Raw genomic sequence first — 26227 nt, 5'->3', positions numbered from 1 at the left:
CTTATCTATGCTGTTTTCTGCTTCTGGCCCCACCCATGCTGAATCCCAGCAGAAGAGGAAGCTGGAAGCTCAAACTTGGGACCTGACTGAGTCTATAGCTCCACCCACAGCAGATGTCTGACACTAAGCCTTGGGTGAGACTTTGGTCCAATCTCTTGGACAATGAACCAGTGTCAAGCATGGGCAGCTTGCAGAGGAGGGAACCAGGGCTTAGCAGATGGGCAGAAAAACCTACAAGTAATATACTGAGACAGGAGGATGGTTGTGTATATGCTGATCCAGGATTTATATATGCCAAACCCAGGGCTCTCAGCTATGTGCTTATGTGTGCAGCTGTCTCCTCATGCCCAGATGCTCACAAAACACTGCTCAAACTTTCACCAAAGTGGGACCCTAGCTCCTTGCCTCACAGTGAACCAGAGGGACCCTCTAAAAATACAAACGGTAGCATGAAAAATGACTCCCAACTCAGTGAGTGCCATCCATATGACTGAAACCTTCACAGAGTTCCAGATAAAACCCAGACATCTTACCTAGTCTTACATCTCACTCCATGTTTACTACTAGCCTTGTCTCTAGATCAGGGTATTGGCACCCACACTCCCCTCTCTCTAAACTGATGGACCACACGGTTGGACAGGCAGAGCAGTCCTACAGTTTGGGACTGTCCAGTCAGGCTTAGGATCCTGCTTCCTCTCCCATAGGTGATTCTCAGGAAAAGAACAAGGGTCCCTGTGTCACTGGGTGACCTCCTGAGAATGTCTGCATGGCTTCCAGCAATGTCTAACCTCACTGGGACTCAGCTCACCAACAAAATGGGAGTGGAACTACACTGGGAAATTGATACCCTGAGACTACCTCCTATACTACACTAGAAATGGCTGTGTCCTTACCTGGGATCCAGGTGCTCCTGGGGGTCCTGGTGGACCATGTGGTCCTGGGGGACCTGTGGGTAAAGTCATCAGTGAGTTGTGAGGTCAGAAATATCCATTGATCTCCCATCAGACATGAACAGGGATATTCCTGCCCTGGGTCTTCCCTGACTGGTAACAAATGAAAGTTTGATGAAAGGACATGATAAAAGACTCACATACTGTAGGCTTCCCACCCTCAATTGCACACACTCACCTCTATCCATCCACCTCCTTCCATTCCTAATCCAAATGGTTACTCCAATCCTGAGACCAGGAGACTGAGCAGGGAGCTAATCCAGAGTGTCCTGGCCCAGCCTGTTTGTCTCCTGACAATTTGGACACCTTGAACCAACCTCCATTAATTTTTCCTTGTTTACCATTGTCACCCACCATATCCATCCAAATAATACATTTAGAAGTGCTCTGTTAGGGACCTCTGAAGTCCCCCACTAATTCTGGGTACCCTTATAGTTATAGAGATGACTCTAGAGTTATCTGAGAGGAGATGTCAAAACTAGACTGATATGTCTTAATTGTTTTAATTATTAATTGATGTAGGAGAGCCCAGCCCACTATGGGTGGCACCATTCCCTAAGCAGATGGTCCTGGCTATACAAGCCTAAATCAATAAGCCAGCAAATAGAATTCCTCCATAGTTTCAGCTTCAGGTTCCTGCCCTGGCTCCCCTCAATGGCACACTATGCCCTGTAAGCTGAAATAAACCATGTCCTCCCTGAGCTGATTTTGGCCATGATGTCACAGCAACAGGATGGAAACTGCAACACTCCCACCAGGCCCTCTTCACCTCACCCCACAGATGGCCTTCTGGAAAGTTCCACTGGTGCCGTTTCTTCCCATCAATGGATGAGCAAACTCCCCATTATTATTTCCTGGTTTTCTTAGCAGCACTGGCTAAAAGGAACCCCAGGACATCCCCCTTTCTTCCTCCATGTAAATCTTTGGTGCAGGCCAACCCCTGCTCACATCCACTGTGGGCTTCATGCCCCATTTTTCCCAACAGCCCAGGGACATCCTGAGGGTCAGGCTTTCAACCCTTTTCCCTGCACAGACCCGCACTTCTTCAGTCTGAGGGAACCTTCACTAGAGTGTGCCCATGCAGCCACCTCAGGAGAAGACATACCAGGCCAAGTTTAGTTTTATAAAACAAACACCATCTCTGTATCCCACGCATGCCAGAGGTGTGACATGTCACCTGGAAGTCCTCAGTACCGCACAAATCTGCTGCCTCACCTCTCTCAAATATAACCTTCTATATGAACCCCACTCATCTCCTTTCCAAAGCTGCCTCTTACCATTGCTTTCTTCTATTCTACAGAAGAGTGGGGAGGAAACCTGGGTCCTTATGCATGCTAAGCAGGTGCTCCACCACTGAGCCACACTCCCATCCCTTCACTGGGGGATTCTAGGCAGGGGCTCTACCACTGAGCCACGCCCCAGATCTTCACTGAGCCATAGCTCCTGACCCCAGGACAGAGGTGAGCAGCAAGGAGGTGTCCACCTGCAGTTCTAATCTGTTTATTTATGGAGCCCTTGGGGCATGGCGTGTGCATCTGTACACACAGAAGGTCTGTAAGTGATGGGATATCCCCAGGCTCTCTCTTCCCATAAGGATCCCAGTTTTGCTACCCACTGTACACCTAAGCTGAATCCTACTCCAAGGTCCCTAGTCCCCTCTGCTGCCCCAGCCTGGCCCTGGTCTGGGTTTGCGCTTTTCATTGTGGCTCCCATAAGGAGAGCCTAGGACCACTTCTTTCAGACGTCTGTCCTATTCTAGTAGACTTGTTCAGAGTTGATGTGTCCAGTTGTGTCAGGGTGGGGATGAGGATTCACCTCAGGCCCCAGGTCCATCTGGACACCGTAGACTGCCCAACTGGACTTTAATTTCCTTAAGACCTTGGTTCACAGCTAAGGATGAAGACAGGTAGTGTGCTTAACTCGGTTGGATTCTTAGCACTGCATAAACTGGGTGTACTGGGGGCACATCTGTAATCTCAGCACTCGGGAGCTGGAGGCATGAGGATCAGAAGTTGAAGGTTATCCTTGGCTATATAGTAAGTTGGAGGCCAGCCTGGGCTACATTATACCCTATCTTTAAAAATAAATATAGGGGAAAAAAGACCTCTGTACTCAGGACAAACCCAAAAAGGAATCTTTAATCTACTCACCAGGGGGTCCCGGGGGACCCCGGGGACCTGGGATGCCAGTCAGCACTGTGTCCACAACAGCAGGGTTGAGCTGGGAGTCTCCATCTGCAGAGAGAGTCAAACGATCAGCAGTCAGGTCCAGCGCCCCCACACTGTGTGCAAATGGACACACTTAACTGCTCAGAATTCAGAATAAGGGGTGGGGAGAAGTGGGTCAGTGGTGAAAGATCTTGTCGCACAAGCATGAAGGTCTAAGTTCGAATCCCTAGCATCCACATAAAAGCTGGGAGTGGGAGTGCTTGCCTGTAATCCCAACACTGGGGCATGGAAAGACCAGACTCGCTGGGTTCCCCATTGGCAACCAGCAAGCTCTGGGCTCAGTAGGAGATGCTGTCTCAAATAAAAGGTGGACGGCAACAGCGGGAGACACTTGATGTCAACCTTTGGTCTTTACACGCATGCACGCGAGCGCACGCACGCACACACACACACACACACACACACACACACACACACACACACACCCCCGAATGTGTGGACATCAGGGGGCTCCTCTGTTCAGCTCCTTGTGGCTTAGGGATATATTTCAGTGGCCATTAGGGTCATTGCCCACTCTCCAGTGTCATTTGCCTTCTTTCTAACTAGGAACATTTCTCCAAGGAAGCACAGGCTACAAACCATGTCAGAATGGACTTCCTGCCCCACCAGGCACCCTTTGAATGAATGCACCTAGATTCCCATCATGCCTTAGCACAGACCCTCCTTTTACTGCAAGCACCCAGAAACTGTGTGTCAATGTCCTTAGAGTACAGCTTTACAACTGGGGAAACTGAGGCCAGGATTCAGAAACAGTTATCAGCACCCAGAGAGGTTTGTGTTATATGTATGGTGTGCTAAACGGGGTTTCCCCAAACCTGTTTCCATAACGATGGACCCATACTGTCAATCATATCACCAACCCATCCTCTTCTTCAAGATTTTATTTTTTGGGGGCTGGCAAGATGGCTCAGAGGGTAAAGGCACTTGCTATCAAGGCTGGTGACCTGAGATGGTAGAAGGAGAAAACTGACTCCCACAAGTTATCCTCTGACCTCTATACCTAAACTATGTCATGCCTCTATCAATAAATAAATATAATACATTTACTTTAGTGCACTCTTCTTTTTTTAATACAACTGTTTATTTATTTTTGAGGTATTGGAGATTGAACCCCAAGCCTCATACGTACTATGTAAGTATTCTGCCATTGAGCCACGCCCCCAAGCCCCTCACTGGGGGATTCTAGGCAGGGGCTCTACCACGGAGCCACGCCCCCAGCCCCTCACTGGGGGATTCTAGGCAGGGGCTCTACCACTGAGCCACGCCCAGCCCCCAACCCCTCTACCACTGAGCCACGCCCCAGCCCCTCACTGGGGATTCTAGGCAGGGCTCTACCACTGAGCCACACCCCAGCCCCTCACTGGGGGATTCTAGGCAGGGGCTCTACCATTGGGCCACACCCCAGTCCCTCACTGGGGGATTCTAGGCAGGGGCTACCAGAGCCACACTCCCAGTCCCTCACACTGGGCCATGCCCCAGCCCCTCACTGGGGGATTCTAGGCAGGGGCTCTACCACTGAGCCACACTCCCAGTTCCTCACTGGAGGCCACTGAGCCACACCCCCAGCTCCTCACTGGGGGATTCTAGGCAGGGGCTCTACCACTGAGCCACGCCCCCAGCCCCTCACTGGGGGATTCTAGGCAGGAGCTCTACCACTGAGTCATGTACCCCTACTTTTTAAAAAATATGCTTTTTTTTCTTGTTTGAAACAGGGTTTCCTTGTACAGTTTGGACGGGTCTTGAGTTTGCTGTATATCCCAGATTGACTTAAAGCTAGCATTGAATCTTCTGCGACAGCCTCCTGAGAGCTGGGGCTAGGCTTGTGACACCATGCCCAGCTCGTCTAAGATTTTAAAATAACCCCAGGGCTAGGGTTAGGGGTTAGGTTAAGAATAGGATTAGAGCACTTAGCCAAAACTTCTCCTCCTTTGCACTCTCCCTCTCTCTGATCCCTTAGACACCATGCTCTGTGTCCATACAAAGTTGGGTTTTTTTTGGGGGGGGGGTCTGTGGCTCACACGGGTCACACTGTGACCCCTGAGAACAAGCAGGTTCCTTTTGTCACTTTTGTGTCAGTAAACACCTGTTGGGTATCTTACGGTGAGGGACCTAGGGAAGGAAATGTTTCAGGCATGATCCTGGTGGGGGAGCCTTGCCAGCTGGTAGAGTTGATTGCAGGCAGAGGGGGAGGTGTCAGACCTGGTGAGCTAAGCCTCCAGGCCAGGAGCAGCACTGGAGATGGTCTCCATGAAGGGGATCTTCCTCAGGACCAAGACTCATTTCCTGGATGACCCCTGGCATTGGTGGACCCTCAGCTTCTCTGGGATCCTTGGGGGAAAGTTAGTTTCTTTCCACAGACAGCTTGGCTCACCCATCCCCACCCACCCGAGGTCCAGCACTCACTCTCCTTGTCTGTAGGTGTCTGCAGGGAGTAGAGGACGCCTTGGGGACTGTTTGGCAAGAGGCCAGGACTGCCTGCTGGGCCAGGAGGGCCTGGGGGACCAGGGCGTCCCATCTCTCCAGGAAGCCCTCGTGGCCCTGGTGGTCCCAGGAGACCTACAATGAAGAGCAAAGGCTTTAAGTGACACTGGCAGCTTCGATGTTACTGACAGGGGACTATGGCCCTGAGGGCGAGAGGAGTGGCCAAGGACACTTGTCCCATCAGTGATAAGTCTCTGGACCCACAGTCCTCCTGCAGGGCAAGGGGACAGCTTCCTCATTCTGGCGTAGGGACAGCAGAGAAAGACCATGACAGAGTTAGCAGTGGGATCAGCGCAGGCTCCAGTCAGATGTCTTGGGACTCAGGAGTGGTTTAACTGTGGAGCAAAGACGGAGGGTGAGCCAGCCTTCCGCAGGCGCAGGCGTAGGCGCTCTGCAGCACTCAGGGGATCATGGGATTCTTGGGTGGCATTTCAGGTGCTTGGACCCCTGGGCCTTAGCAGTCCCACCCCATCCCCCACCCCAAGGTCCTGTAGACTCTTACCCTGAAGCACCTCTGCGATTGGTAGGGAAGAGGAAGGTGAGAAAGAAGTAATGAATTGGGGGTAACAAGCAAGATTAGGGTACACAAAATGCCACCTGTGCTCAGGTGCAAAGCAAACAGTGGTCTCTACTCCAGGGCACAAGGGCTTCTTACCTGGAGGTCCCACTGGGCCTGTCTCTCCTGTCTGGCCCCGGTCACCTTTGGAACCTGGAGGCCCTGCAGGCCCAGGTGGTCCCATCAGTCCTGGAGGTCCTGAGGAGAGAATTATGGGAGAACACTGTGGACTCAGATGCCATAGAGGCTCCAGTGCTGGTCACACGGGTTGTGTGCTTAGGTGAGTGGCAGGCACGGGCTCTACCACTGAGCCACGTCCCCAGCCCCTCACTGGGGGATTCTAGGCAGGGGCTCTACCACTGAGCCACGCCCCCAGCTCCTCACTGGGGGATTCTAGGCAGGGGCTCTACCACTGAGCCACACCCCAGCCCCTCACTGGGGGACTCTAGGCAGGGGCTCTATCACTGAGCCATGCCCCTGGCACCGAGTCTTAAGATACTTTTTTTTTTCGGAGCTGAGGACCGAACCCAGGGCCTTGCGCTTGCTAGGCAAGCGCTCTACCACTGAGCTAAATCCTCAACCCCGGCACCGAGTCTTAAGAGTTGACAAGCCGTCTTTCCTTGTCTGTAGTCCCAATAATTGAGTTTGCTCTCCCCTTTTACACATGGGTAAACTGAGCAATGGAGAGGCACAGACTTCTACTCCCAGTCACAGAGTCAAACTGTAGCTTGTTTCCTCCACATCCTTTCTTCCTGCTATCTTCTTGCACCGGGTCCAGAACTGCAGTTGTGGCAGCCGAGCCCAACCTGCCCTGAAGGGTCTGCAGGGTCAGGCCTTCCCCTTGAACCACTATCCTCTTGAAATATTCTAGAGGCCTGAGAGTGCAACCATGGAGCAGGCCCGGTTATCCCAGCACTTAAAGAGCCTGAAGCAGAAGGATCAAAAGTTCAAGGCTAGCCTGGGGGACATAGTGGGACCTTGTCTCACTGTTAAGTCAACCCGAGGGCCATGCATATAGCTCATCATCGAAACAGCATTTGTCTCTAGTCTGTGAGGAAGCGCTGGAAGATTCCTCTTACTGGAAAGAAAACCTCAGGGAGGCAGGAAACCCAGGAGTCACCATTAGTGGGGCGTGTCTGCCACCTGCTGGCCATTTCTGGAACTTCCCTTTCTCTGATAAAGTTCCAGAAAAGAGCATTAACGAGTTTGAGACTTTGTAACAAAGTAGACTTGCGGCCTGGGATCCGGAGCAGGTGTGTGAACTCTAGGGGCGAATCCGGGGTTCATTAGGAGGAGAAGAGGGGACTAGATCATATCCCCGGACCTCCGGCACCTACCTAACTTGTCTGAGTTTGAGCTGCTTTCTCTAACTTTGCTGCTCTCACGCTTTGGTAAAAAGTTGGGAATGACACTTACAGTGGGGCATGGCTGCCTGCACTTAGAATGTGGCACAGTTGGTGGCAGACAGAGGAGGATCAGGGCAGGAGGGCCGTGATGGCCTCCAGCCTAGCTCCAGGGTCAGTGAGAGACCCTGTCCTGGGAGAATAAGGTGGGCAGAGGTAAACTTTCCTTTCATTTATGAAAATACCTAGTGAGGACACAGTGAGGACAGGGACCCATCTTGAAGGATATCTCACTCCCACATCTACCACCACCACCACCACCACCACCACCACCTCCACCACCTGCACCACCACCACCTGCACCACCATATATAGCCTGAGGCCAGCACTACCCAGGTGTCCTAGTTAACTCTATTAGATGCAGCCCTGAGTGGCTGATACCCCATCTCAGCTTGAAACCGGCTAGAAAGGATTGGCCTGGGGCATGTCTGTGATCTTGAGGGCTGATTGCTGTAGGAGGGCTCAGCCCACTGTGAGGTGGCGCCATCCCAAGGCGGGTGGTCCTGGTTCATATAAGAAGGCTGGGCAAGCATGAGGCTGTGGGTGAGCCAGCAAGGACTGCTCCTTCATGGGTTCTGTTTCACATCCCTGCCCTGACTTCCCTCAGCACTGACTGATTTACATTCCCTACGCTGGTTTTCGTTCACAGTGCTTCATCAGGGAACAGAAAGGACACCAGGACAAGCAGGCATGATGAAGGCGAGCTGTGTTGGCTACAAACATCAGCAGCATCTGCAGCCCGGCCACAAAGCTGGGGCCTCTGAGGAGAGTCTGTACAGACGACATTTTAGTTTTGCTCTTGACAAGAAGCCAGGGATGGTGGCCCAGGTCTAAATTCTAGCTCACAGAGGCTGAAGCAGGAAGATCAGGAGTTGGACAACAGAGCTTAAATGGGATCTACAGGGCTCTGTGTGTCTTACGAACATCTGAATGTTTCCAGGGTGTTCTTTCTTTCTTTCTTTTTTTATTTATTGCCATCCTGGGAGATGAACATAGGACTTCACATATACTAGGCAGGAGCTCCACCACTGAGCCATGCACCCAGCCCCTCATTGAGGGATTCTAGGCAGGGGCTCTACCCCTGAGCCACGCCCCCAGCCCCTCACTGGGGGATTCTAGGCAGGTGCTCTACCACTGAGCCACGCCCCCAGCCCCTCACTGAGCCACGCCCCAGCCCCTCCTGGGGGATTATAGGCAGGTGCTCTACCACTGAGCCACGCCCCCAGCCCCTCACTGGGGGATTCTAGGCAGGGGCTCTACCACTGAGCCATGCCCCCAGCCCCTCACTGGGGGATTCTATGCAGGGGCTCTACCACTGAGCCATGCCCTCATTTCCTTTTATACTTTGAAATGAGATAGGATTTTGCTAAGTTGCCCAGGCTGGCCTTAAATTCACTCCATGGCTCAGATGGACCTTAAACTTATAATTCATCTGCTCCAGACTCCCAGGTAGCCAGGATCCCATAGTTAAGCTCCCACTAGTGGCTAGATCTTTCACCATTTTAAAGAAGAATGTGAAATTCTAATATTATGCTTAATTTGACACTTATTTTAGTAACCAGTTCAATTTTCGACACACCACATGAGCAAATTAGACCCAGGAGGCCAGAGTGTGGTCTCTGTGTAGAGACCCTAGGCACCCACTCTGACCTCGTTCTCTCGCCAGATCCCTCCCTGAGGGCCCGGCTCACCAGCTGGACCTGTGGGTCTTCTCCTCCGGGGCCCTGGATGGGCAATAGGAATGGCATCTGGCAGGAAGTCCTCGTTCCAGGTTGGTGGGGTGCTCTGCGGGGGTGGCAGGTCATTGTCTGGACCTGCAGGCTGCTCGGCTGCCTCCAGCAGGAGAACCTGGCCAGGGAGGGTGGAAGGTCAGGCCTCAGCACAGGGACCAGCACAGGGACCGACACCCGAGGAGAATGGGGTCCAGACAAACAGTGGAGTATTATTCAGCCATCAAGAAGAATGCCATTAACAGCAAGATCATTATGTTACGTAAAATAAAACAGACTCAGAGAGACAAATACTCCATATTTTCTCTCATAGTCAGGATCTCCCCCCACCCCTTCTCTCTGGAGTTGAGTACAATTAAAATTACATGAAAAATATAGCACCCACCCTTAGACAACTCCATAAAAAGAATGGGCTGGTGAGATGGCTCAGAAAGTAAAGGTGCTTGCCACCAAACCTGATGACCTGAGTTTGATCCCTGAGATCCCTCATGGTGGAAGGAGAGAGTTGGCCCCTGCCTATTGTCCTCTGACCTTCAAATGTGTGCTGTAGCATGTGCATGCCCCTACCACACATTCACACACACAAAAAATAGATAAAATGTTTTTTAAAAATTAACCAAATGTAAAAGAAAAGCTGGGCATGGTGGGAACACCAGTGTGCCCAGTGTTTGGGAGGTGGCTACAGAGGATTAAGACTTTAAGAGTTTGAGGCCAGCCTGGGGTACATAGGAGTTCAAGGCTAGCCTGGGCTACATGAGACTCTGTGTGTGTGTGTGTGTGTGTGTGTGTGTGTGTGTGTGTGTGTGTGTGTGTGTGTGTGTACACGCATGCATTAGTGTTGCTGTTGTTTGAGCAGAACAGGGTCATGGGTATGCAGGGACACATGACCCCTAATGGTCCTTGGATCTCCTGACCTCTCCCACCCCCATTCCCTGGCCCCCGCCCCCCCACCTCCACACCCCCACTCCCTAGACTTCCCACCAGACAGGGAAGGTTCTGAATCCTGGTTGACCCTGTGGACATCTCAGAGCTCTGGTTACTGCTGGGATGCTGCCTCGGTAGAGGGGTTGGGGAAGTAATGGAAGGAAAGTGGGTGGCATGGGATGGGTGACTCATCGAGGTGGACTCTTGAGCATGGCGCATGGCGTGGCAGGATGGGGGAAGAAGGCTGCCCCCCAGGTTTGCTTGGTTACTGAGAACACCGAGTTGTGTTGTCCCTTAAACAAAGTCAGGCTCGGGTGCAGTCGATAAGTAGTTGGGATCCACTATTTCCCAGCATCCTCCAGGGTCCTAGAGATGAGCTCGGGGGGCCAGTCCCCTACATGAAGCTGAAGTAAGGTCATGTGGGGGAACAAGGACGCACTCGCGTTTGTGTGTGTGTGTGTGTGTGTGTGTGTGTGTGTGTGCTGTCTGTGGGGTGGCGGAGGCGGAGGGGGGGTGGAGGGGCGGTGCTGTGGGGGAGGTAAGATTGGTGGGGACCAGGACAATTGGCAAGGCAGAGGGATCCGAGACGTGTCCACCCCGTGCCACTGAGGATTGACCAAGGTACTCTTCTTGCTAAATTCTAGGCTTCCTCAAAAGCACCTGCCCTCAGCTCCTTGCTTTGGCACAGAATGCTTAGCTGACTCCTTCTGGATGCTTCCATATAGCCCCCGTGGCCCACAGAGCCCAAGAACCTAGGCCCAGGTGTCCCGGCCTCCATCAAATTTGAATCTGTCTCAGCCTGAGCCCCTGCACTCCCGGCTTGGCACGGTAGATCTCCTAGGGCAGAAATTCCATCTGTGCCCAGACTGAGCTTAACACAGGGCTACACGGATGGAGCATAAGTCCGAGAAAGCCGGAGAATGGGCCGGTGAGATGGCTCAGGGGGTAAAGGAGCTTGCTGCCAAGCCTACAGACCTGAATTTGATCTCCAGGATCTACGTGATGGAAGGAGAGAGGCGACTTCCGCCTTGCTGGCTTCTGCTTGCACATGCGCACTGTGGCATGCGTTCCTGCACTCACAACCATGCAACCATTGGTGTGTGCCTTGTTGTGACCCCCTCAACCATTTTAATTGCTACATAACTGCAATCTTGCTACTGTTATGAGTCATAGTGTAAACATCTGTGTTTTCCAATGGCCTTGGGCAACCGCTGTGAATCGGTCGTGACCCACAGGTTGAGAACCACTGCTCTAGATGCTCCAATTGTGTTGTATCTGTAGTGTGCGTCCCAGCGAGGGTTGGATAATTAGCGCTCGATCATGGCAGTTTCTGTTTTGACCAGTGCTCAGCTTCTTGGCTGGTGACCTCTGGGCCCCAGTGCTGGCCCATGAGACATGACAAGTCGGCTGGGCACTCTGCCTAACTCTTGCCTTTTCTATATTATTGATCTAGTGGGAGGATGGGACACCTTTAGCTGCAGCAGCCACTAAAGGTTCAGAACAGGAGGCATCACATGGGGGCTCAGAAACCATTCATTCAGTGGGGAAAGGGTCATAATGATCCTGGGTCTGATGGTCACAAGGCCACCAATTCCACTGCCAATTCCTGGATTCCCATTGGAACAAAGATACTTAGTGAGCTCCTGTTAGCTCTGTGCCTGTCTCGAAACTTGGTGCACCACACAGTGATTTTTATTTATTTTAGATTTCTTTCTTTCTTTTTCATGTGAGTGCTCTGTCTGCATTTATGCCTGCACGCCAGAAGAGGGCGTCAAAGATAGTTGTGAGCCACCATGTGGTTGCTGGGAATTGAACTCAGGACCTCTGGAAGAGCAACCAGTGCTCTTAACCCCTGAGCCATCTCTCCCTGTGAGCCGCACGGTAGTCTTATTTGAGAAACCAGAAGTTTCCGTCTCCAGGCTTCTGCCCTGTGGTTCTCAGGCAGGCTGCCTCCCAGGAGACACATGGGCACTGAATAGGCGGTGAGGCTCAGTCAGGAGTCCTCAGCCCTTACCTGAGCACTCATGAGTCTGTTTTAAGCAACCTGGGCTGAGGAGTTGTGCTCTGTCCCCAGATTCAAGCCACCTCCTTAGGCTTCATGCCCCAGGCTTCTGGATGCCCCACCCCATCTCAGAGCTGGCTTTTTTTTTTTTTTTTTTTTTTTTCGGAGCTGGGGACCAAACCCAGGGCCCTGCGCTCGCTAGGCAAGCGCTCTACCGCTGAGCTAAATCCCCAACCCTAGAGCTGGCTTTTTCCTGGTACCCTGAGGCCACTCTGCCAGCCTAAAGGACAGAGGGCAAGTCTTTGGTGGTTGTGGTTGAAGCTCTATGTGGGAAGGAGTGGGGAGACAGGGTGGAGGGGTGGGGTGGAGATGGGGGTGGGGGTGGGGAGGAATTGCTCTCAGCCAGAGGGCATGTGTGAGGGCCAGGTGTGAGGCAGACAGCTGGCCCCCAAAAGCTGTGACTTTTGACAACCAGAATGCTGAACTGAAGCCAGGCCAAGCCGTCAGTGTTTCCTCTGTGCCAAACCCTACCCCGCTTTGGAAAATGCCCCTCAGGCCAGACTCCCTCCTCTGCTCTGAAACCTTGGGGGCAGAAGTTTGTCCCAGCCTCTTCTCCAGCACCCTACCCACCCTTCCCAAGCTCTCCACCCCAAGCACGCCCAAGTCACCTAAGAGATGCTAACTCCAGAGAAAACAGGCTCTCAGCTCTCAACAGTGCACTGGGCCTGGGCTGGGAGACCCTGCTTCCTTGCACAGTGGTCCGATTACAGTAGACTATACACGTCCTGGGGCCTTGAATATACTGGATTTTGCACAACCCCCACCCACAACCTGTCCCTTAATATTTTTAATTGTGTGTGTGTGTGTGTGTGTGTGTGTGTGTGTGTAAGGTGTGATGGGGTATACTTGTAGTCAGAGGACAAGTTGCAAGAATTGTTTCTTTTCATCTACATGTGGATGCCAGCAATAGAACCCATTCATTCATTCATTCATTCATTTCTTTTTTTTAAGATAAAGTCTATCTAAATGTAGCTCAGGCTTAATATTTATTCCTTCCTTCCTTCCCTCCTTCCTTCCTTCTTTCCTTCCTTCCCTGCTTCCTTCTTCCCTCCTTCCTTCCTTCCTTCCTTCCCTTTTAGACAGTCTTGCTTCCCAGCTCTGTGAACTGTCACACGCACTGTGGTGGGCTTTGGTGAAGCAGCTCTCTGGGCCATTTCTGTTCCTGCCCATAAGCCCTTATCCATATTCCTGTCAATAACCCCAACGAAACTCATTGGTTGGCCAAGTTGCATTTTGGGGGTATCCGTCCTTTGGTTTGTCCTGGGCTCCCTGTCTAGGGTGAGTAGATGTGTGTTGTGTCTCCCCAGGAAAAGTCAACACCCCCCCACCAGTGGAACCACAACATGAAGCCCCAAGGCCTGTGCAGGTACCCAACCGGTGCACAGAACCCCGTCCTATGCACGGAGTTCCCTGTGTCCTTCCTTTGCATGGGGTAGGCTCAAGCTGCAAGTCCTTCTGTCCCTGGGGCACCCACTGAGGACTTGACCCTCTGGTTGGCAGTCCCTCCTCCAAGCCTCTCACTGTAAGTTCCCCTGGGCCTAGTCCCAGGCAGGTCCTTAACTGGGAGGAGTAGTGGGAACTGGGGGACAGCAGCTTTGGCGAGATGGTGACTGACTTCGCTAAACCGGTCTCCTAAGCATGCCTTGGGAGGATAGTGCCCTAGACTGGCCTCTCCTTTCGAATGCCATTCCCCCTTCCTACCTCAGGAGGCTGGTCCAACTGAGGCTACCAAAGCCACGAAGGCTCAGTAGTTCACAGTGTCGGAGACCAGGGTGCTGAGGCTGGGCTGGCTCCTTGGGAAGGGGCTTTCGTTAGCCATGTCCAGCATGCGTCTCACCACCCTCCACCCCCACTCACTGTCGGCTCTCCAGGCCACCCAGCCGGTCTAACCTTGGCCTCCAGCGTGGTCAGCCGCTCACTCATGTCGCTAAGCCGGGTACAGTTCATACATTCTGAAAAAGAGAGAGAGAACCAGGTGAAGGTACAGTATAGACACCCAGGAGAGGGAAGCCTGGCACCAGGATATCCTCTAGTGACAGCCGGGAAGAAAGTTCCAATAATTTTTAGGAGCCTGGGAAACTCCTATTCATCCATCAAGATCTTATCCTTGAGGCCCACTCTCCTTTTTGCAACCTGCTGTGCTTGAGCCAAGGCTACCGCCTGGGTAGGGAGGAGACAGTCAGGGAGGACTTGCTGGAGAGGTGGTGTCTAACGGGAGGACAAAAGGCTGCATAGTGGTTTCTGGGTGCTGAGACACAGACAGGAGGAGAAGCAGGAATTAGCAATTATATGCAGCCAACCCATCTGGGGATTGGAGGAGGTGGGGTGGTAATGTGGCCAGCACTCAGCCCTCACACAAGGGGGCCTGCAAGATGAGTTTGACAGTATCAGGATGCCTGTAGGTTGACGAAATAGAGGGCCTCAGGAAAGTGACAGATTTGCAGGCTTTAAGCCTCCTTCTGTGGCTAGGAGAGGGTTCACCTCGGAGGGTCCTTGCCTAGCATGAGTGAAGCCATGGCTTCTACCCCCAGGACTGAAAAACCAGGTGTGGTCCAGGCTTGGATCCTGTAACAGCAGGTGCATTTTAGGATCACCCCCAGTTACAGATCAAGTTCAAGGCCAGCCTTTGGTATGTAAGACCCTGTCATCCAGAAACAACCACTCCCCACCCCCATAAATCCCTCTGGTCTGTGCACAGTGGTTCGAACCTATGATTCCAGTACTTGAAAGGCTGAGCAGGAGAACCACGAAGACTTCCAGACCAGCCTGGCCTACAGAACAACTTTCAGGCCAGACTGGGCTGCACGGCTAGATATCTCCCTGCCCCCGCCCCAGCCCCCCACCACACTCTCCCACCCTACCCCCCACCCCACCCCAACACAGAGCCACAGTCACAAGGCTCCCTAGGCCCTCACCTCTGGACTTTAATTGTCTGTTTTGTCTGTCTTCCCAGACCAAAGCTCTTTAATGTGGAAAGAGACGTTCAAAGCCACTCTGGAGAGCTTTGATTGCTTTAGACCCCAAGGCGCGTCTCTCAGCCTCTCTCTTTTCTTTACCCAGTTCAAAGCCTGGATTTGCAGGAACCTCCTTCTGGAGAAACAGATGCCCGGAGACTTGGGGGGTCTTTGCTGTCTGACTCAATGGCTGCACCGGTGTAGCTGCCAGGGCCTTGGACACAGGCTGCTGCTGAGGAGGGGTGCAGAGGGGTGCGGGGAGTCCTGGTATCATGAGTGTTAGGACAAAAGCACTAGTTCTCTGAGTGTGCACAGGCCAAGCTGGGCCACCTGCCTGCTGTCAATCAAAGAGTGAAGAAACTGAGGACTGTGGTGCCCACTCATAATCCCAGTCCTGGGGAGGGGGCAGGAGGATCAAAAGTTCAAGGTCAGCCTGGGCTATGTAAGCCTCTTTCTTCAAGAAGTAAAAGCCTGAGAAGTTGCTCAGTAGGTTAGCAGGAGGCCTTGAGGTCAAATCCCCAGAACTCTTGTAAAAGCCAGGCGTAGGGCCAACGGGTTGGCACGGCAGGTAAGGGTGCTTACCTGGGTTTAAACACTGGGACTTCCATATTAGCAGGAGAAAGCCAACTTCCAAAGGTTGTCCTATGACCTCTGTACACACCCATGTGTGCACACACAAATAAATAAAATGTTTACGAAAACAAGCATGGGGGGTTGGGGATTTAGCTCAGTGGTAGAGCGCTTGCCTAGCGAGCGCAAGGCCCTGGGTTCGGTCCCCAGCTCCGAAAAAAAAAAAAGAAAAAAGAAAAGAAAAGAAAAAAAGAAAAAGAAAACAAGCAAGGTGGGGTGGGGGTGCTGTAATACCAGTATCACCAGTGCTGTGGGGAGCTCTTCCCAGTTAGGAGAGCAGTGAGCTCCAGGTTCAGTGAGAGACCCCACCACATGAGAGTAAGGTGAAGGTGACATCTGATGACTTCCCCTGGCCTCTGCAAGCATATGCACACGAACCTTCACACACGTGTGTACACATGTCACGCATACACGCGCACGGAAATAATAAAACAAAATAAGAACAGCAAAAAAAAAATGAAAAAGGACGACGAACAGTAACGAGAGGCAGAGAGGGGGTTTGACCATGCGCAGTGGTCAAGCGGTCACGTGACTCCGTGTCAGCCTTTGAGCTCTTGGCTTAAGGGAAAGGGTTAGGGAAGGATGGAGACCCATGTGTAATTAAGCAGTTCTGGTCAAGGAGGAGTCTGGTTGGTCACTGTCTGGTTCTGCGAAGTGGTCCAAAGGAAGCCTCTGTTGCTTGAGGGGAACAGGCTAATTCCCAGAAGTGAGCTACTTCAGCTCTAAGCTGTAGCCTCTTCGTGGATAACTGTGTGGACTCAGGCAGGGGCTCTGTCCTACTTTTTCTGGAATTCAAGGTGATTGACTGTAGGTTTAGGGCTTTTTAAAAAGACTTATTTTATTTTCAATTAGGTGTCTGTGTGTATGACTCTGTGTGTGTGTGTGTGTGTGTGTGTGTGTGTGTGTGTGTGTATCTATGTGTATGTGTCTGTGCATGTGAGTGCAGGTGCCAACAGAGGCCAGAAGAGGGCGCCATATCTTCTGGAGCTGGAGTTACAGGAGGTTGTAACATGAGTTCTTGGAACTGAACTCTGTCTTTTACAAGGACGGAAAGTGCTCCTAACCATTGAGCCATCTCTCCAGCCCCATGACTACAAAACTGGAGCCCCTCCGGGGTCTGGAACAGGAGGGTGTAGATGCTGACAGTAAGGTGCCTCGTGACTGTCCTCTCACCCTTCACTATGGACGGTGATAAGCTAGATCAGGTATCACCACATTTTAGATGGATTCCCCTAGTGATAAATGAACCTACAAGCAGAGGGAGCAGCTGATCCACAGTAAAGGATGAAGGCAGAGATGCCAGGCTTCCAGCGCTTTTCCTTAGTTGCCTGGTAGACCTGGGTGAGGAATCTGTGCTTTTTAGCAAATGAAGTCCAATGTATCCAATTGTAGTTTTGTCTTGTTTTTGAGATACTGTGGGTTGGACTACAGTAAGTGCTCTACCACTGAGATACACTCCCAGCCCTCACTGGGGGATTCTAGGCAGGGGCTCTACCACTGAGATACACTCCCAGCCCCTCACTGGAGGATTCTAGGCAGGGGCTCTACCACTGAGATACACTCCCAGCCCTCACTGGGGGACTCTAGGCAGGGGCTCTACCACTGAGCCACGCCCCCAGCCCCTCACTGGGGGATTCTAGGCAGGGGCTCTACCACTGAGCCACACCCCCAGCCCCTCACTGGGGGATTCTAGGCAGGGCCTCTACCACTGAGCCACGTCCCCAGTCTCTTTTTACATTGCATTTTGAAACAAGGTCTCACAAAGTTGCCCAGGTTAGTTTTGAACTCATTCTGTCTGGTCTATACCTTTCCACCCTTTGCCTTGGGCACCAGAGTAGCTGGGGTGGCAGGTGTGCCCCCTAGCTCAGCTCTGTTATAGCAGGATTATGAGAACAGGCGAGTCAGGCTGTGTCTTACATCCCCGCTCCTGTGCAACAGACTCAAACTAAAAATCACTTAGCAAGAAGAATGGCTCCGGACCCACCCTGCTCCCAGTCCTCTTGACTCATTGGAAGGAACTGTATGTCTTGCATGTAGTGCTCCTGCATCACACACACACACACACACACACACACACACACACACACACTCACACATACACATACAGATACACACATACACAGATACAAATACACACATACACAGATACATACACAGATACACAGATACACACATATACATACACACAAACACACACACAAACACATACACAGATACACACATACATACACACATACACAGATACACATACATAGATACAATACATATGCACATACATACACACACATACACAGATATACATACATACACACATACATATGCATGCACACAAAAAACACACATACATACATATGCACACACAAACACACATACACACACAAACATACACATACACAAACACACACATATACACATACAGATACACACACACATATACACAGATACACACACATACACAAACACACACATACACAGATACACCCACATACACACACATACACAAACACACACATATACACATACATACAAATACACAAACACACACACATATACACACATACACACATACATACACACACAAACACACACATACACAGATACACACACATACACTCCCTCCTACCCCAGGCTGCTCTACATCAATGGTTTATAAACAAGTTTTAGGAACAAGGCCTCTCTCCTCCCCATAAAACCCGGTCATTCCAATACATAAACCAGATTAAAGACAGAAGGGTAAACACTGAATATAACACAAGGAGGGAATGAGGCGTGTGTACAGTATCCGAGGTGGAAACCAGACAGGACTTTGCAGAGGAAAAGCTGGAGGGGAAGGTGGTTTTTTTCTGGTTAAACATGGTAGATTGAATGCACATGTTCCCCTAGAGGGGAACTGGAGGTAAAGAAAAGAAAGCAGCAGGGAGAAAGGGCATAGGCTATCTCAGCAGATGCCCGCACCGGTGAGCACCTCATGAGATGGAATGCAGTCAGGTGATCCGTTCATCCTTGGAAACCAGGAGCCAGGAGGTCCCAGCCATTAGACCCTGCTGCGGTTGGAGCAGAGAGCAAAGGGTCCTCTCAGGGACCGGGCCAGGCAATGGGACCAGTCAAAAAGCAAAGGGCTGTGGACACTGGAGTTCAGGGAGGGCCACTGATGAAACACTGGGTCCCGAGAGACCTGCCTCTTGCACGTGCATGCTTGTGTGTGTGTGTGTGTGTGTGTGTGTGTGTGTGTGTGTGTGTAAATAAGCAAGGTCTGCCGCATGGGGGGCGGGGGAGCCCTAGAGGACTTCCGCATCTCCTTCTTCTCTCACAGCCAATCTCTCATGATTTCTAGGCCATTAACGGGACAGGCAAGAACCAAAAGGAAGCTGGAGAGATGGCTCTGTGGTTAAGAGCACTGACTGCTCTTCCAGAGGTCCTGAGTTCAACTCCCAGCAACCACATGGTGGCTCACAACCATCTGTAATAGAATCTAATGCACTCTTCTGGTGTGTCTGAAGACAGCTACAGTATACTCATATATAAAAAATAAATAAAAATATATTTTTAGAAAAAAACCAAAAGGAGCATAGGACCATCTGCCTACCACTCCAACCCTGTCTTGTGTCCTCGACACCCAACCCTCATCCATCACACACTCAAGTCCTCACCCGTGCCCACCCATGCCCACCCATGCCCACTCCCCACCTACCCTTAACTAATTCCCCACGTACCCATAATTCCCCACACCCCAACTCATTCCTCGCCCACCCCTAACCCATGCCACGCCCACCAACACATGCCTCACCCATCCCTAACGTATTTCCCACCCACTCTAATCCATGCCCCACACACCCAACCTATCCCCCACCTGTCTCCCACGTTACCGTCTACCCATCCCCTACTTACTCCCATGTTTCTCCCACCCATTTGTCATCTGCTCCCTTCCCCCCACACCTCATCCTCCACCCGTCCCTACCCCTACTCCCTACCCCCTGCTATCCCCCATTCTCCCCTCAGCCATCTCTGATGAATTCTTCCCTCTTATCTTCTTCCTCTCCCGTGTCACTCACCCCAACCCCATCCTCTTCCTATTCCTCATCCATTCTCCAACATGTCCTCTGTACCCCAACCTGCCAGTCCCACCCTAACCCCCAACCCTCTCCCTACAAGACCCCCTATAGCTCCTGACCCACCCTGAGGCTCTGTGGAATCCATGAGTCCTTTTGTGGAGTGGTCACCTCTAACGGCTGTGGATTAGCAGGACAGTGTGCATCTGTAGTCTCAGGACAGCTGGGATTTTTTATTTATTTATTTTTTTTTTTTTGAGACAGAGTTTCATGGCGTTCAGATTGGCCTTGAACTGGCCAAGGATGACTTTGAACTCCTGATCTTCCTGCCTCTACCTCCTAAGTGCTGGGACTAAAAGCATGCGTCACCACACCCTGCTTGGCCCGTGTTACAAAAGTGATTTTCACCTTGAGCCTTGGCACCCCCTTCCCAGACTAGGAGCTCCCCACCCCACCCCAGGGGGCACCACAAACAGCTAGAAGGCCACAGAGGACCTGGCTTGGGGTAAGCTGTTGCCTTGGCCCCTTCCAGGGATCTGGGCGAATGACACATTCCTGAGCCTCTAAAGGCTTCTAGGGGCTGTTTCCAGAGTCCGAAGCAACAAATAAGACCCTTTGCAGGGGGCAAGGGCAGCCAAGGGAGGGAGCATTAGGGTCTGCAGGGACCTGTTTCTGGAAATGTGTTAGGCCCAACCCAGTCTGCTCTGGCTTTCGGCTGGTTTGGCAGGTGTGCAGATGCTGGGTGGGTGAACCATGTTCTACTTTCCAGCCTCAGGGGTTGTCTTAGAGGTCCAACCATCTTGGAGGGGGCACCCCATGGCACCGGCCTGAGCAGGCCTTGCACATCTGGCTGGTTTATAGCTCCCCTGGAATATGTCACCAACAGGCAGTTAAAGCCAGTTTGTTTAACTTGTTCTAATTACTAAGCAGAGTAGGTGGGGCTGGTCCTGTCCCTGGCTCTGGGACCCGCCCAAAGACACATCTGCCTTGCTCTGGGCCTCCTTGGCCCTAAGTAAGATGCAGGCCTTAACTTTGGGGATTCCGAGAGATTTTTTTAGCCCATCCTAATTACTCCACAAGGCAGGCCAGGAGGAGACAGGACCGAGGGCATTCCCAGCACCTAGAACAGCAACTAGAAAGATAACCGGCGGATCCCTACGAAGCTAAGTGCTCCAGGCGGGGCTGAGGAGAAGCTCTCTCTGTAAAATGCTTGCCTTATAAGCATAGGGTGGACTCAAAAGGCAAGGATGAAGGTGGTGTCCGCGTGTGGGCCTCTGGGGCCAACTAGTCCCCTAGCTTACTTACCACTACGTTCCAGGCCGAAGAGAAGCCTTGTCTCAAAAAATAAAGAGGGCCTGTTGTGGTGGCTCATGCTAGTTGGAGATGGCGAGGTAGAGGCAGGAGGATTATGAGTTTTCAGGCCAACCAGGGGCTAGCAAGATGGCGTACTAGCTAAAGGTGTTTGCCCTTTCAGGTCTCAGAACCCAAAATAAGGTGGGAGGAGAGAACTGTTCGATAGAGTTGTCCTCTGACCTCTACTTGACCTCTAGCTCCCCCTGACCCTGAGAAAAAGAGGAGGAGAGAAGGAGAGGGAGAGAGAGGGAGAGGGAGAAGGAGAGGTGTACCAGGTGGCTAAGTATGGTAGCATATACCTGTAATTCCAGGACAGAACAATTACTGCAAATTGAAGTTAGCCTGGGCTACATAGTATGTTCAAGGCCAGCCTGTGCTACATATTGAGACCTTGGGCTTGAGCCCTCTCTTGCTCATCGCAGAGTGACATCAGTTGCCCCACCTGCAAGGGTCCACCTTGGATTAGATCCAGGGCCTTGGGCAGATCCCTGAGGTCCCCTACATCCTTAGCTTCTCACTAACGCACTCTGGCCACCCACCCACAGCAAGATAGGAGTTGATGGGTCCTTTTGCTACCTGCATTTGCCTGGCACTGCTGCTGGTGGTGGCTATACCCTCAGAACTCAGTCTTCACCTCCTGTGTGAGGCTGGTTTCCTGGGGGTGGGCTCTAAGAAGGGTTTTGTCGATAAAGTAGGAGTTGGCTACAGGAGGAAGTTTAAAGAGACAGTAGAATGTTACTATGAGACATTAGTCATAGACCCTAATGGGCCATCGAAGGGGACAGTGATCCTGTTCCGCTGAGACCAGCTTCCTCTGTGAGAGGCTCCAGAGTAGATGTCAGTGGGCGCCTTCTGGTTATTGTCACCAGTTGGCCAATGCAACTGAGGTCTATTTCCAGAAGATTCTTAGATCAAGGAGACCCTCGATCCTAGTCAAGACTTCCAGGCCTTGTTGGGAGAGAAAAAGTCCAAGGTCACATGGGAAGATGCCATGGAGAGAGGGTGACGTGGGAACAAGGCAGCCTAGGGTAGGCTAGTTTCCCCAGCATGGCAGTTGGCAGGAGGTAGCGTGGCCTGTCTTAGTTTGCATATATCAGGATTCGTCCACCTTGCACATGGAGTCAGCTGTGCCCAGACTAGCTGTTGTTGTCAGTGAAGTCACTCCCTCCTGCTCTTCTTCCTCCTACTTCCCTCCCCCATCCTCCTTCCCACTCCTCCATGGAGTCTCTGAGGACTTCCCTCGACTGGTCACCCGTGCTGGGCAGCCTCCATGGCCCTCAGGGCAAAGCCCAAGTCATGGCCAGGCCAACTGTTCCTACACATCCTCACAAGCCTCCGCCACCCTAAGGAAGCCATGATGCCTTCAGCTGGGCTGTGCCCCTCGCCTGGCTCACAGTCCCTACCGCTGGGCCACACCACCATTTGAGCCACATCACAACCCCTACAGCTTATGTCACATCCCCTCTTACTAGGATACACACTCCCCATCTGAGTCACACCCCCTCCACTGGGGCAGAGACTCCCTCTGGTTAAGCCACATTCCTCCCATTGGCATATGTGCCGTCAGCACCCAGTCCAATCTCCTTCAACTGAGCTTCACACGTCCTAGGATAAACCCCCTATAGCTAGGCCAGACCGTCTTCCTTTGGGCCACGGCCCCTTCAACTGTCCACCTGTAGAGCTATGCTACGTCCCCTCCCACTGGGACATGCGCTCTTACAGTTAGGTCACACGCTCTTTCAGATGAGCCATGCCCCTTCTAATAGGACATGCCCTCTTCCCATTCGATCACACCCCTCCTACTGGCCACACCTCTTTCCATCTTAGCCAAATCCCTCCCCTTCAGCTAAGCCACACCCCATTCAATAGAGCCGCACATCATTCTACTAAGCCATACCCTTCAGCTATGCCATAGCCCTTCTCTCTGGACCATATTCACCCATTCAATCCATTCAGGCCTCTTCTCTTCCCACATAGCATCATGAGAGCTATCCTGAGTCTCTCAGTCTTGGCAACAGACAGTCCTCTTCCTTGCCTGTTCACTTGGCTCACAGTTCACTTTCATTCTTGGAAATGTCAGCTCTGGCCCGAGGAGAAAGACGCCATTGCCAAAGAGGAGAGCAACACAGCCCTCGGCAGTTGTCTGGGCACAGAATGGCTTCCTTCGTCCATTATCAAAGCTGCCGGACAAACGCTAGGCTGCGCTGTGCGCACGTGGTCCGCCCTGCGTGGGCGGAAGGATGTGAAGAGAGAAGGTTCCCACTAGCTATACCAGCTAAAGTGGGAATCCTCACTCTAACAAACCAGCATGTGCCCAGCAGGTGGCTTCCAGGGAAGACAGCAAGGGCTCTGCCACAGTCAGATTCCTACCTGGCGAAACCCAGCAGCACGAGAAAGCCGACCTGCAGAAGTCGCGTCTGCACAAGGCAGGACCTTCCCACAGAGAAGTCCCAAGTTCTAAGAGGTTGAGCCTGGCGTGCCCAAAGACCATTCAACACATAAGTATGGTCCATACGACGGGAGACAAGGGCCAAGAGAGAACACAAAGTCAGAGCAAAGGACACAAGGAACAGAGCATGAGTAAACAGAAGAAAACACAAACCAACAAAAATAAAAAACCAAACGACGCCTCCAAATCCCCAAAGCAAAAAAACTCAGTACCTTTGGTTTATTTAAGGTTACCTTAGAGATATGAGTACACTGTATCCCTGTTGTGATTGCTTTTACATGTATTGGCTTTGTGTGTGCATCTGGGTGTGTGCTGCACACATGTGGAGGTCGAAGGATAACTTGCAGGAGTCTGTTCTCTCTATGTATGTCCTAGGGACTGGACTCGGGTCCTCAGGCTTAGCGGCAAGCACCTTTACCCACTGAGCCAGCTCACAGGCCCTGTACTTGGCAGGACCCATGATCACCTGGGAGACAGACATCTGCCTCTGCCTGTGGGGGATTATCATGACTAAGTTAACTGAGGTGGAAAGGCCCACGTTGACCTTGGATGAGACTGTTGCTTGGGCAGGCATCCAGGGCTGTATAAAATAGAGCCGGCGAACTGAGCACTGGAAGATTCACTGCTGATTCCTAAATGCAGGTGGGATGTGAACCAGCTATTTCAACTTTCTGCTACCTTGACTTCTCTCCTGGGTTGTACCTCCAGAAAAAAACAAAAAACAAAAGCCCAACAACCCCAAAGCCACCTTTTCCCCCTAAGTTGCTTTTGTTATCACATTTTATCATATCAAGAGAATAAAAATGCACATTCAAAGATGAACATTTTAAAAAGCTGATAGAGGGCTGGAGAGATGGCTCAGTGATTAAGAGCACTGACTGCTCTTCCAGAGGTCCTGAGTTCAAATCCCAGCAACCATATGGTGGCTCACAACCATCTGTAATGGGATCTGATGCCCTCTTCTGGTGCGTCTGAAGACAGCTACAATGTACTTATATAAAATAAATAAATCTTAAAAAAAAACCAAAAAAACAAAAGAAGTCATTAAAAAAAATAAATAAAAAGCTGATAGAAAATTCAATAAAGGGTTGAGATACAGTGATGTGTTTAGAATATTGAAAGGCAAACGTGTGAAAACTGGAGAGGGGGGAATAAAAGCAAATCTTTAAAAAGACATATAATGGCAAAAATCCAGACTCTCAGAGGTAAGGAAAATAATAAATGTTTTCAAAAATAAAATGAAGCCGGTAGGAAATGTCAGAATCAGGTTAGTGTTGGAATCCTAAATAGCACCAAAAAGATGGAGTGGGAAGTAGAAACCACCAGTGTTCTTTTGAGAAAGAGGATTTTTAATGCCTAAAATCCTATACCCAGCACAACTATCACAAAAGATATGAGACTGGAATGAAGACCTCTGATGTGCACATTCTGAAACATGTATTCAAACTCCACATGTCTCCTCTCAGAGAGGTGGTGAAGGATGAACATCACCCAAAGAAAAGAGCAAACTAGAGAAAAGAAAACACAAAACATGAATATGCAAAACATATGCAAAAATGGGGAGTCCAACGTGGCTTTGAACTACAGAGCTAAGGATAACCTAATTCTCCTGCCTAAGTGCTAGAATTACAGATGTGTGCCACCAGGTGTGGTTTCTGCAATGCTGGGGATGATGCCCAGGGCTTTAAGTATGCTAGGTAGGTAGTCTACCAATTGAGTTACATCCCCGGCACCCATGTCCCTTTTTAAAAAGTTTAAAGTCTTGAAGAACTGACGTTTCCCCATATATAATTTGAAAATGCTATTTTTGGTGTTGGCATTTAAACTCAGAGCCTCGTTGTAGGCCTTTGTATGTATCCTCCCACTAAGCTGCACCCCAGCCCAATGACACAATTACATTTTTTAAATGGGAAAAAAAAAATCAGTGCTATATAAAAAGACGGACAAAATTGGGACTGTATTCTGTTTGTAATTATATAAAAGATGGATAGCCAAGGATGGAAGAAGATGGGGACAAACAGAAATAGTTGCATCGAAGTGGGCAAGTTTCCCCCTTGTTTTTATAGAACTTCTGGATGATGTAACATCTTGGCTCAGGCTGCTGGTCTAAAAATAGGGTTGGCCATCTCTACCTCATTAGAGTTGTTGTATGGGATGGGGAGAAGTCAGGGGAGAAGGGGGTATCTTATATCCCCACCCCCCACCTCTTATCCCCCTTTCTCCTATCTCTCTCCCCTCCCTCCTTCCCTCTTTTTCTTCTTCCCTCCCTCCTCCTCTCCCTCTCTCCCCTCTCTCTCTTTCTAAGACAGGTCGTTCATATGTAGGCCTGACTGGCCTGAAATTCACTATATAAACGAGGCTAGCCTTGAACTCAGAGATTCCCCTAACCTCTGATATTTCTTTCTTTCCATTTTTTCTCTCTCTAATTATGTGTATATACACAGAGCTCTGTCTGAGG

At 51.1% G+C, this 26227-nt stretch overlaps 1 protein-coding gene across 2 annotated transcripts in view; it reads right to left on the bottom strand.

The window, feature by feature from the left end:
- Col26a1 (collagen type XXVI alpha 1 chain) overlaps positions 1-26227 on the bottom strand; it is a 147304-nt gene that overhangs the window by 6790 nt on the left and 114287 nt on the right. For both annotated transcript variants that reach the window (XM_032886641.1, XM_032886642.1), the window contains exons 4-9: positions 14225-14286; positions 9310-9466; positions 6315-6413; positions 5582-5734; positions 3101-3184; positions 894-946 (exon numbers count right to left, since the gene is read on the bottom strand). In XM_032886641.1, the coding sequence (XP_032742532.1) occupies positions 894-946; positions 3101-3184; positions 5582-5734; positions 6315-6413; positions 9310-9466; positions 14225-14286 (608 nt within the window). The remainder of the gene's footprint in view (positions 1-893; positions 947-3100; positions 3185-5581; positions 5735-6314; positions 6414-9309; positions 9467-14224; positions 14287-26227) is intronic.

The sequence above is a fragment of the Rattus rattus genome, chromosome 16, assembly GCF_011064425.1.
Source record: "Rattus rattus isolate New Zealand chromosome 16, Rrattus_CSIRO_v1, whole genome shotgun sequence".
Lineage (NCBI taxonomy): Eukaryota > Metazoa > Chordata > Mammalia > Rodentia > Muridae > Rattus > Rattus rattus.
The sequence above is the reverse complement of the archived record's forward strand: the minus strand, read 5'-3'. Positions and strand labels throughout refer to the sequence as shown.